This window comes from Tursiops truncatus, chromosome 10 (assembly GCF_011762595.2).
Source record: "Tursiops truncatus isolate mTurTru1 chromosome 10, mTurTru1.mat.Y, whole genome shotgun sequence".
Lineage (NCBI taxonomy): Eukaryota > Metazoa > Chordata > Mammalia > Artiodactyla > Delphinidae > Tursiops > Tursiops truncatus.
The window spans coordinates 56,747,893-56,761,057 of record NC_047043.1 but is presented as its reverse complement, the minus strand read 5'-3'; the positions used below and the strand labels follow the sequence as shown (position 1 = coordinate 56,761,057).

Sequence of the window (13,165 nt, the reverse complement as noted above, 5' to 3'; positions counted from 1 at the left end):
TGATTTCAACAAATGGTGTTGGAACAATTGGATATCCATAGGCAAATAACAAAAACCCTTGACCTAAACCTCTCACCTTATACAAATATTAACTCAAAATGGATCATGGACTTAAATGTTTAAATGTAATATGTTAAACCATACAACTTTTGGAAAAAGACAAAGGAGGAAATCTTCAGGACCTCAGGTTAGGCAAATAATTCTTAGACAACATCAAACGCATAGGCCATAAAACAAATCAATACATTGGATTTCATTAAATTAAAATATGTTTTCTCTGCAAAAGCCCATGTGAAGAGGATAAGAAGACAAGCTGCATATGGGAGAAAATATTTGCAAACCACGTTTCTGACAAAGGATTAGTCACTGGAGAATACTAAAAATTCTCAAAACTTAATAGTTAGAAAATGGGCAAAAGACATACATGAACAGACATTTCATTGAAAAGAACATACATACGGCAAATAAGCATGTAAAATGACACTCAGCATCACTAGTCATCAGGGAAATGCAAATTAAAACCACAATGGGACATTACTACTGGTCTATCAAGATGGCTAAAATAAAAAATAGAGACAACCCCAAATGTTGGTGAGGATATGGAGAAATTAGATCGATTATATTTTGCTGTTGGGAACAGAAAATGGTACAGCCATTCTGGAAGATAATTTGGTGGTTTCTTTAAAAAATCTAAATATGTAACTATCATGTGACCGGCAATTACAGTCCTGGGCAGTTATCCCAGAGAAATGAAAAACTTAGGTTTACACAAAAACCTGTGCACAAACGTCTGTGCCAGTTTTATTTGTAATATCCAAAAATATTGGAAACAACCCAGATGGCCTTCAACAGGTGACTGATTAAACTAACAGTGGAAAACTACTCAGCTCTAAAAAGGAATGAACTATTCTATTCGTTCACTTGACAACTTTAATGAATCTCCAGGGAATTATGCTGAGAGGAAAAAAGTCAATCTCAAAAGGTTATACATTGTATGATTCCATTTATATAACTGCGGGGGAGGGGAAGCTCCTGGCCTTTCTCACGTGCATATAGAGGCGTGTAAAAGGAGGTTCCCTTCAGTATTCTAATAGAAAAAAAAGAAAAGAAAAATGAATGAGAATGCCTATGATTAAATAAATCCCCATAATATGAAATACCGTGGTAGAAATTAAGAAAAATGAGGTAAATCTATATGCACTAATATGGAAAGCTCTCCTGAGCATATGTAGAAAAAGCAAAATCCATGAAATTACCAAAAGTCGGTTCTTTGAGACTAATAAAATTGATAAATTCTTAGCTAACTGACCAGGGGTAAAAAAGAAAGTGCAAGTGATCAATATCAGGTTTGAAGAGAGGCTATCATTACAGAGCCTAACAACATTAGAAAGATAATTAGGCAACATTACAAAGAGCCTATGCCAATAAATTTGACAACTTAGGTACAAAAAGACAAAATATTCTACATTTTAAACAGGTAACTCTCAAACTATTTTCCATTTGGTGGAACTGCCAACCCTTCAGGCTTTACTCCAGACTTTAACATCCGTCCCCTCATCAAACTCCTATCCTCACCCTCCACACACACTTTGAAAACAACATCTTGGAACCACAAGGACATCAGATGGGACCGTGGGAATTGTCTGGTCTCAAATTCTCATTTTCATAAATCTGCATCTTGCTGTCCAACATGGTAGCATTAGCCACATGTGGCTTTAAAGTTAAATTAATTAAAATGAAAAATTTGGTCACACTAGCCACATTTCAAATGCTCTGTAGATACATGTAACTCATGGCTACTATACTGGAAAGTGGGGATTTAGAACATTTCCATGATTGCAGAAAGTTCTAGTGGACAGGGCTGCTCGAGAGCTTTGTTATTTAAAGGGTGGTCTGCTGACTAGCAGCCGGAACACAGGCATCATTGGGAGCCAGTTAGAAACACAGAATCTCAGGCGCCACCCCAGACCTACAGAGGCTGAATTTGCCATTTAACAAGATCCACAGGAAGTGTGGATGCAGGTTAGCGTCTGAGAAGCCCTAATCATGTGATTCCAAACCTCCCCAGGTCATACAGCTGACTGGTATCCAGCCCTTCCCTGGATCCAGCTATCATTTTCCCTTACTATCCCACGTCCTTATTATTTCCCTGCCACACTTGCTTTCTTACTCCGTTTAATCACAGCACTTTATCAACATTTACAGGGCAGCAAGGCCATCGAAGTCCTCAGAAAACCCTTCATGCCCTTATCCTCATTCTGATTTGCAAGTGCTAGCCTGGCAGACTTGTGATAAAGGTCCAGCCCTCTCTGATGGCCGTGGTGGTGTTCAGCATTTCTCCTGGAGAATCACTGTTGAGGGGCTAGAAATTAAAGCCAATCTTGACACCAGTGGGGCACCAGTCATCACCTTCTATGGTACGCTGGTATAATGGTGGTATAATGGTCTTGGTGGTATAATTGCAGCATTAGTTCTTTGGACGCCACAGCCCTGGGGTAGCGCAGGCAGAGCAGGCTATGAATTTGCCTTGATGAGTGTCACATGTGACCATCTGATGAGAGAGAGAGTTCAAAGTAGGCGCAAGTGATCCCCCAGCATAAGTACTGCTGAATCAAAGTAACTGGTTAGTACGTCCTCAAAAAGAAGTGGATTTGGAAAGAGGGCACCAGGTTGGCCTGGAACTCTGGGAGGTGTGCTCTCAGGGCACCACCAAAGTACAGGGAGGCAGTGATGGAGGTCTGGCCAAGCAGTGACTGAGGGTGGTATAGGAGGAGCTGTCCAGGTACAGGTTGCATCAAAAGACGTTGGTCTCACTGTCTCCCAAGAAGACACAGTCCAGGAACTCCAGGGTGGTGTGGCAGTCACAATGGAGCAGCAGGGGTTCCTCCACTGCTGGCAGCACCCAGGGGCTGGGTGACACCAGCTTGGACTTCTTCTTGCCATAGTCAAGGACAGCTCCTCCACCAGCAGCAAAGTGAAGCCTGGGCAGAGATATCCCCAGAGTTGGGGAAGATCATGAAATCCCATAGCCCTATGCACTGCTCTGTCAGTTTCTGGATAAACTCCAGCATTGGATCAATGATTTTTTTTTTTAAACTGTGCAGCAGCCATAGGCATCTATGAGAGTGGGCTCCAGGTCCACAAAGTCTTGAGGGCGCATACTTGCCAGTCCAAGTTTCTGAAGGTGCTGCAGGAGTTGCTGCCATATTCTTAGGTTTTGATACTGGACTCAGTACCACAGGGTTGGGACTGTACTCCACGCAGCAGAGTCCTCAATTACCTGTCTGGCCCATATAGAAAGAGGTGTCCCCAGTATGGATATGGTCTGATAGGTGGAGATAGTCGAGAGTCAGTTTCTGCAGACACATTGCAACACCATGAATTCCTGGAACGGTGTTTTCATATGTCCTAGTCTTCCCTAACATACTTATGAATTGGATCAAATACAATAAGAATATTTATTAGTTATTGCTATGCCCAAGGGATTATGAGTTGCTTTTCTTCCCCCTGAATCACGGAAGACACCATCCCTACCCTCAAGGAACTTCCAGTGTAGTTGGAAGAATACTGATTAATGTCCATTAAAAAGCCACAACAAGTAGACAAGGCTGAGAATCTGAGTGTCAGATGAGTGATAGAAACTGTCTGGTTTAGGGGGACTCAGAGGAGAGAAAAAGAGGCTGCAGACAGAGAGGAGAGTTAGGGAAGGAGAGGGATGAACTGCGTCAAAATAAAGGGTAGGGCTTTCCTGGTGGCGCAGTGGTTGGGAGTCCGCCTGCCGATGCAGGGGACACGGGTTCATGCCCCGGTTTGGGAAGATCCCACATGCCGCGGAGCGGCTAGGCCCGTGAGCCATGGCCGCTGAGCCTGTGCGTCCGGAGCCTGTGCTCCACAACGGGAGAGGCCGCAACAGTGAGAGGCCCGCGTACCGCAAAAAAAAAATAATAATAATAAATAAAATAAAATAAAGGGTAATATATTAGCGTAGGCTCCGTAAAGAAGTGAGCCCTACTTCAATCCATTGTTTCTAAGCGCCTAGAACAGAGTGGGGACATAGTAGGCAAACGGTAAATACAAATGAATGAATGGCAGAAAATGATATAAATACAAAAGCAGGTAGTATCTGACGGTTAAAAGGCTTGAAAACAGGTCAAGAAGTGTTGATATTTACATTAGTGATGTCCTCTCAAGAACTCATAAGTACCTAAACGCCGACACTTTACACTCCTCCCGTGTGTACACAGCGCGGGGTGGACAGGAGTTGCTGGTTTTGGTCACTACAGTAACTCCAGGGTCTGGAGTAGTGTCCCGCACATCAGTGAATATCAACTGACTAAAGGTCGCCCTCTCCCCTAGGCCACCCACCTGCGAGGAAGGGCCGGCGGCAGGCCACACAGCTCCTCCATTACAGCATTTCCATTCGCTATTGCAGCATCTATCGAATACTAGATGGACTCTTTCAGGGCAAGGTCGCGCCTCATTCCCCAGGGAACTGCTAGGTGCCTGTCCAGTGCCCAGCACCTGACAATCAATATCAGCGGATGATGCATTAATACGGTTATGACTGAAGTTAGTTACCACCCAACTCTGCCGGGCGAGTCTCGTTTCCCCCAGGTTGACTGCCCCGCCTAGCGCCCACACCCGAGCGCGTCGGACGGGAGGACGCATGCGTGACTGGTGGATGAAGGGGGGGTCAGATGGCCCGGCACGCGCAAGCGCGCGGCCGCACCGCCCGGTCACGCGATGGGGCGGCCGACGCCTACGCTGGCGGCGGCCTTAAGGGCGGCGGCGGGTCCCGGCCTCCCAGTCGGCCTGTCAGCCGGCTTGGAAGTACAGCCGGAAGCTCGCGCGGCGACGGCGGCCATGGCGGCTGAGGAGGCGGAGGTGGACTCTGTGGACGCTAATGAGAAGTAAGTGTGGCGGAGGCTACGTCAGGTTCGGGCGCTGCCCGCCGAGGACTCTTTAACTCGCCCGGCGGCTCTGTCGTCCGGCCCCGGCGCGAATCCGCGCGGCGCCGGGAGGAGAAGCCCTGGCCTCGCTCTGCCCCCGGCGGGCGCCCTTCGGGTCTGAGTGTGACCCAGGCAGCGCCGGGATGCCGCTTGACCCCCGCGCGGAGGGGCCGCCGCGGGGTCGTGTCAGCGGCTCGGCGGGGCGGGCAGCGGGGGTGACCCGGCACTCGGTCCGGGCTGGTCGTCCGCTGAGGTCTCCTTCCGGGCAGAGACGGCTGCGGACCCAGCCCTGCCCCCAGCGCGGCCCGCGAGTGCTGACCGGCGTCCCTGCACCTGACTCGAGTTATGGGAAACGGCTGAGTCACTCTGTCCACTTCCGAGCGCGGCTTCGGACCTCAGGTTCGCGCTGTGCTCGGTCCATCCCGGGGCGAGAACGAAAGTGCCACCCGGCCGAGCGTCTCGGGAGCCTGAGGAAGGGGCGGCGCTTCTTCGGGACAGTGTTGGATGGCGAGCCCACGTTCACCCCAGAAGCCGCGGGAGGGAAGGGAGTGTCGGGGGAGGAGGAGCCCAGAATGAGGGAAAGGGGCTGGGGGAGTGAGTCTGTGGCTTGAGCTTTCAGAGGACGTTTAATTTACAGATGCTTTATAGAAAGAAAATTAACACGATATGGGTAGCAAATTCAGAGTCAGTAATCTCTCAAATGGAGATCTTCCTTTGCTTCCAAGTGTTCTGGCGTTACCGGAGAGATGTGTGCGTTTGCTTCTCAGAAGACACACTATGTGTAGGAAACTTTATGGAAGTGGTGGGACAGATGTCTAACGGGAAGCTTTTTAAAAAATTTTTATTTTATTGAAGTGCAGTTGATTTACTATGTAGTGTTAGTTTCAGGTGTATAGCAAAGTGATTCAGTGTGTATATATGTGTGTGTATATATATATATATATATACACACACATATTCTTTTCAGGTTTTTTTCCATTATAGGTTATTACAAGATATTGAATATAGTTCCTTGTGCCATACAGTAGGTCCTGTTGTGTATCTATTTTATATATAGTGGTGTGTAGTTGGTAATCCTAAACTCCTAATTTATCCCTCCCCCCTTCCCTTTTGGTAATAAGTTTGTCTTCTATGTCTGAATCTGCTTCTGTTTTGTAAATAAGTTCATCTGTATCATTTTCTTTTAGATTCCACGTGTAAGTGGTATCATGTGATAGTTGTTTTCCTCTGATTTAGTTCACTTAGTGTGATAATCTCTAGGTCCATCCATGTTGCTGCAAACGGTCGTATTTCATTAGTTTTTATGGCTAATATTCCATTGTGTGTGTGTGTGTATATATACACACACACACACAATGTATATATATACCACATTTTCTTTATCCATTCATCTCTTGATGGACGCTTAGGTTGCTTCCATGTCTTCCAGCACTTGTAAATAGTGCTGCTGTGAACATCGGGGTGCATGTATCATTTCAAATTCGAGTTTTCATCTTTTCTGGATATATGCCCAGGAGTGGGATTGCTGGGTCATATGGTAGTTCTATTTTTAGCTTTTTAAGGAATCTCCGTACTATTTTCCATAGTGGCTGCACCAATTTACGTTCCCATCAACAGTTTAGGAGGGTTCTAATGGGAAACTTTTTGATATACGAATATACTGTTTGTATTATTCTTTTCTACCTGTAACTTCATGCACTTGGCAGTAGATGAATAGCAGTTAATTAGTGGAAAAATTAAATTGCTATGAACATTATTGCCCTATTTCTCAAGGCCAGTCATTCAGATTGGAAAGTAAATAAACTTCTATGTTACCCCCCATATATGTTTAATATTTTGACAACAATTCTATTTCAGATGTCGGGAGAAATTAGCATATGAAAAACTAAATGACACAAGGGAATATAAAGTATCATGACAGACAGGGGTATTTGGAAAGATGACAGAGGGGAAGAGTTGTGAAATATTAGAAACTAGGTTCTTCTCTTGAGTTTTGTTTATATGATGAATAGGTCCATTATTTTGGTTTGTTGATGAACTTCCTTGTTGAGGTAAGATGCTGCAGGCCGTGTGAATACAAGTCAGAACCTGTTAGCTTGTTACCCTCTCCTTTGTCACAACATTTTTGGCTCTCAGATTGCTTTTAGGAGGACTCTTTGGCCTCCATGTTGTTGTGGGACTTGGGAGTCCAGGGCACAGCCATGAAAGGAATTTGTGGTTTTGGGTGATAGCAGGAGGTCACTGGGGACGGACTATAAACTATCCTTAGCAGCTAACCAGCCGCAGTCCCTTGTTAGAGGTGGGCCTCCTTGGTGCTCTTGGTGATACACTTGATCAGTGTCCAGTGTACAAACTGGTATGGCATTGTGAACTGTAACAAGCAAGTACCTGTTCCTGCTGGGTGTTCCCTAATATGTTCATGTTAAACCTTAAGGTCGACCCTGTGTGCTAGGTATTACTGTTCCCATTTTTCAGGTGGAACTGCAACTGGGACTGCTGCTAGCATCCCACCAGCAAGTAGCAGGGATGGATTGGAGACCCCTAGGTATCTGGATTTAGTCTAAGGAGCTGTCACATATCTCTGCTGCCTCTCACCACAATAGGATGTTTGGTTCATGTTTCTTTTGCTTATTCCACTGATACTTCGTTACTTATTCCTTCATTGATACAGAGCTCACTTTAAAAATTTTTTTAATTGGTTGATCAACAATAGAACTATCCCAAGAGCCAAGTGGATTGTGGGAAAACTGAAGTCTGAATCAAGTTCCCTATTCTCAAGACATCTCAGATTTATAAGGGACAATGACATTAACAAAGGAAACAATTATAAAAAAGGTCACCTGAAGGCTTTTTGGAGTATGTAATTCTTGTTGTTTCCTTCTTAGTGAAGACATGCATGCCTGGGAGCCATTTGGCTTTCAACATCTAACCCTTTTCAGTTGTAATACAGTTGAGAAAGCAATATGTAACAAGAGCTGGGTAGATTTCTGTGAATTGCTGCAAGGTTGTCCCAGAGAATAATTAAGTATCAGGTGAGTTTAGAGGAAGGCTGTCACGGAATTGCTGAGTTGCAGAGTAGACCACAGAGTAGCAGTTTGCAGTGGTGGTCCAGAGTTATTACTAAATTTTCAGGAATTTTGCCAACCATTGGCATCTTGAAATCAGCCACGGTGGTAGTACTTACACCATGGAAATCATCAAATAGTAATAAATAAGGGATTTTTTTTCCCCTCCAGTGGGTTTGCACTACAGGATTTCATTAGCGTTTTACTGTATTTCTTTGCCTTGGAAATAAGAGACAGAAGTCCACTCTTCTATCTTTTAAAAGACTTCTAAGATAAGTGACTCCTCTCTGTTACCATCTCCCCTTTCCAAGTCGTTACCTCCTGACTTATTAAACATCACAGAACTTCTCAGTGCCACATCCCAGTGGACTTTTATTTTTCTCAATACTTATATTTCTTGGGTCCTTTTTAGTGTCTGACACATTCTAGCGAATGGTAAGAGCCATCTTCCGACATTTTGCTTCTTGTCTTACCTGAGATCAGTAGTTAGTTTTATTTGCCCCCCCCATTCTCTAACTGGAGTCATTCTCCAATCTGCCTCCATCTATGTTTTCATTTTTGCCTTGTTTACTCACACTCCTTTTAACTATCCTGTCTGTGGAGAGGGCTGAAATCTCCTCAGGATGGAGCCGCCTTCAGTACTCAGTGATGTTTCTGTGTGCCAAATGTTTGCAACTGATTCCTCAAATGTAACAAGTCCAGACCAGAATCTCATTTGCACCGCCTTCCCCTGAACTAACAATACAAAAATCTCAGTTCTTCCCCTTGACTTCCTATTTTTGTTAGGGCACTTAGGTATTTAGTTTCTTCTGGTCATCCAGATTAAGAACTGTGGCACCGGCTTCCCACTCGCCCTCCCCTGCCTTCATTGCTCCAAATACCAACTCCTTTACCACGTGCAGTAGATTTTAAGTGCAACATCACCTTTCCGTTCCCACCGTCACCTGGGGGCCACCTGGTTCAGATCCCCGTTACTCCCTTTTCTGATTTATTGCCGGCTTTAGTAATATGTTCTGTCCCTATGCTTTCAGTGTAATTTATTCGTTACTTTCACACCCCCAAGAGGCACAGTCTTGCTTGTAGCACAGCCACACACAGTGACTTTATTATATGTCCTCAGCCTGACTTCAGAGCCCTTTACAGGCAGCATGGCTCTTGTCTTTGGAATCTTATTTCCTCCCTGTGCACTGGGCTCTGGCCAAGCTGTGTCTTTCATTGTTTCCTGAACATGTTTCTTGCTCACTTCCCTTTTCCACATGACTTGGTTCAAGTTGTTTTCTCTGACCCAAAACAGATTGTGATCTTCCTTCTCTAAAGGTCCATGGTATTTTCCAAAACTTTCTTCATGGCATCTCCACCATGTCTTGTAGTATAGTTTTTCTATATTTGTTTTGTCAGCTCATTGAGGACAAAGCTTTTGTCTTATTCAAATGTCTGATAGAACCTAAAGAGGCTTTACAAATAGAAAGCTTCAATACATTTTTAAGAATCAAACACTTCAACTGTTGTAAACTTAGGCTGAAACAAATATTAAGATCAAAAACCTAGTACTTGATTATTCATTTTGCAGTTTGTGATTTAAATTTTTTAATCCTAAAATATCCAAAGGACATCAATAGATATATTCATAAGAAATTCAAAGTTTGAACTTGACTAGGACGAGTTTGAGCCATTAGGATCATGAACTTAAATTATATTGGAGGGGTTGGGAATATGATTCTTTTCCTTGACCTTGGATGAACCAATAGGGAACCATGCTTCACTGTTTTGCCTGTTCTCCAAAATGCCAATTACAGACCAGCAAATGCAGATTTCATCCTATGACAAAGAACTTAAAAGATTGTAGGGGCTTCCCTGGTGGCGCAGTGGTTGAGAGTCCGCTTGCCGATGCAGGTGACACGGGTTCGTGCCCTGGTCCGGGAAGATCCCACATGCCGCGGAGCAGCAGGGCCCGTGAGCCATGGCCGCTGAGCCTGCGCGTCTAGAGCCTGTGCTCCCCAACGGGAGAAGCCACAACAGTGAGGGGCCCGTGTACCGCAAAAAAAAAAGTCCTATGGATGGTACACTTAGTAAAAACAACACTGAATAATACATTTCAGAATCAAATGTGTCTCTGAATGAGTCTTTAAAGTCTGTATTGTTTATAATAGCCATTCAGAAACATTGTATAGTTAGATATTTAGTCTGATTCCACAGTTCTATAATCTCTCACTCCTGATCGTGAATCATAAAAAAAAATTGTATAGAAAGATGATTTTATTAAAACTTATTATTCAGTTTGAGACTTAGGATTTTTAGTTTTTATTTTCTTTATCTAGTGGATGAACTTATTTTGGAATTAACACAAAATGTCACTTGGATTTATTAAACAATGTAAATCTAAAAGTACACATGTAGTTTCTTTAATTATGTATGTTGGATGATGATGTGTCTGATTCTAGAATGGCTTGTTTACTGTGTTTGAGAAGGTAGGAAACAAATGGGGGAAGATATTACCAGCACATGGCTATGTCTAAAACACCAATTCTCCAACTCTAGGTCTTTAAAAGTCACAGGTTAAGACAGTAATGTTTAAAAATTGTATAAAAGTTTTTTAAAAAATAGAAAAAAAATAGTAAAAAAAGTAAAAGTTACAGGTTAGAAATGAAAAATAGTTAAAAGAATGCTAATTAACGTGTTAAAATATACTAGAGGGCCTGTGTTGTCATTGGTCTGATGGTTGTGATAATTTGAATCACTAGCATTATTTATTTAAAATAAAATGGCATATTAGTCACTTAAATTATGATTGTGTGAGACATACTCTATTTTTTTTTTCTTCCTCTTTTCCAGGATAGGATTTAAGAAGTCATTTCCCAGGAAAGAAGGTCTTTATTTGCCCAAGTGTGTTATCATTTTCAGCTTGGAAGTTTTCAGTCATTCATTGGTTGAGGAATTATTTCAGAGGAATGTGTATATTCATACGTCTAATAAATTTGGATATTTATAATAAAATCAAAACCTCATAGTTTCTCTAAATGACATAGACTACTGTGCATAGAGTGCTTAGAATAGCTTATATAGAGAGCAGTAATAAACATAGTTTTTCCCTCTTGACAGTACCAGTATAGGGAGGGAGGCCATTTAAAACAAAATTGTAATATAATGAAATCCTCTTTACTTATAACCTAATTAGAAATGTTATTTAAGTGGCCAAGAGTGTGTGGAAATTGACCAGACTTCTGTATATTTTCTTCAGAATACTTTGAAACCTCTTTCACTGTTTCACAATATTTACAGATTGTGCAAATCAGATTTAGTAATACTATAGATAGTCAGATGCCTTAGAGAACAAAACAGGAATTACTAGCCAATTTACATGTTGATGTCCTAGGATACAAGTGCAATGTTAAAGATATTTTTTTTTAACAAAAGATTACATAGAGAGTTAAGAGAGGACTTCCCTGGTGGCATAGTGTTTAAGAATCCGTCTGCCAATGCAGGGGACGTGGGTTCGATCCCTGGTCCGGGAAGATCCCACATGCCATGGAGCAGCTAAGCCCGTGCACCACAACTGCTGAAGCCTGTGCGCCTAGAGCCATAACTGCTGAAGCCCATGCGCCTACAGCCCGTGCTCCGCAACAAGAGAAGCCACCGCAATGAGAAGCCAGTGCATCGCAACAAAGAGTAGCCCCTGCTCGCTGCAACTAGAGAAAGCCTGCGTGCAGCAACAAAGACCCAGCACAGCCAAAAATAAATTAATTTAAAAAAATGTTAAGGGAAAAAATATTCAGTTTTATCTCTCAAACTCGGGATACTTAAAATCACATTCTTAAGTTAATAAACTCTGTTGGTATGCTAAGCACATCCTGTTTGGCTTCCTTACAGTTGCCACCTTTAGTGTAGTGTTTTAAAGCTTTTCTTACTCAGAAGTCTGCTCACTAAAAAGATTCCTTCTATCTGTTATAGGTTATAAAGCAAGATTATTTAGTTTTTTGATAAGATGCTTTAGGGCTTAGATCGTCAGCCTTCCTAATGAGGTCAGTTCTCAACAAATGGACAGTGTAGAAAACCTTTTGGTGCACATTGGTAAGCCTTCCTGATGCCGTAGATAGATATAGTTCCTGTAGTGAATGGCTTATCTTTACATTGCGATTGACACTTTTCTTCTCTTCTGAAGTTAGGGCCTCAGCAATGTATGATGGTGTTTATTGTTGATCTGCTTAAATAAATTAGAGAAGTTAATTTTTGCTTTTCTGTTTATTTTCCAAAGTTCTGAGGAGGCAGCCCTGTATCTTGTTCACTGTATTATGGCCTTGGTAAATTTAATTTTTACTTTGGTTTTTGTGACCTCAGAAGTATGGCTGGATATCTGACAAACTTCAGTCTGTGTCCTTATTTCCAATCTCATGTCCTTAGTTCCAGTCTTCCACACACTAAGCCTGGAAATGCAGAACAACACTGAATGGCATACGAGATTTTGTGGAAGAGTCAGAGGGTTTCTTTGAAGATGAGGTCAATTTACCCCAAAGGCAGGAAGTGAGGTTGGATGGGTGTTTTAGAGCAGGGGTCCCCAACACCCGGGCTGTGGACCGGTACCGCACAGCAGGAGGTGAGCGGTGGACCAGTGAGCGAAGTTTCATCTGCCGCTCCTCATTGCTCACATTACCGCCTGAACAGCCCCCCCACCACCCGGTCCATGGAAAAATTATCTTCCACGAAACTGGTCCCTGGTGCCAAAAAGGTTGGGGACTGCTGTTTCAGAGGGTTGAAGCAATAGAGGTTGCAAGCTAAGGTGTGGGAACTCAGTGAACAAAGGGTGATAACCTAAAGGGTGGAAAAGGTAGACCCTTGCTTTTCACTCTTTAAAAATGTTCCTTTGAACCTACTATGTGCTAACACTCAGTCCTGTAGAATAATAACTCTAAGAAAGAAGTAAAGGCAGTTTATATAAAGCATTGTCATCTGGTTAAGGCAAAAACCGATTAGATAGAAACATTATCGTGGCTTAGGGGGGAGGTGTCTTTACAGTTCCCTTAACAGTGAAAATAAAATATTTTACTATGTTTTGTTAAATATAGATTTTTCAGTTTAAATATACTTTAGAAAAGCTCCACTTAAAAAAAAATTATCTACTTTGATGAAAAAGCTGCTGTAAAAACTTGGAGAGTA

The 13,165-nt window shown here is 42.8% G+C and overlaps 1 protein-coding gene across 5 annotated transcripts in view; it reads left to right on the top strand.

Annotated features, from left to right (window-relative positions):
* The first annotated feature begins 4,728 nt into the window (after positions 1–4,728).
* The window catches only part of ABHD5 (abhydrolase domain containing 5, lysophosphatidic acid acyltransferase), a 44,921-nt gene continuing 36,484 nt past the window's right edge, over positions 4,729–13,165 (top strand). For 3 of the 5 annotated variants that reach the window (XM_033864640.2, XM_033864639.2, XM_033864641.2), the window contains exons 1-2: positions 4,729–4,910; positions 10,847–10,897. In XM_033864640.2, coding sequence (XP_033720531.1) covers positions 4,744–4,910; positions 10,847–10,897 — 218 coding nt within the window. In that variant the 5' untranslated portion in view covers positions 4,729–4,743. The remainder of the gene's footprint in view (positions 4,911–10,846; positions 10,898–13,165) is intronic. The other 2 variants (XM_019946925.3, XM_033864642.2) reach the window with 2 other exon arrangements.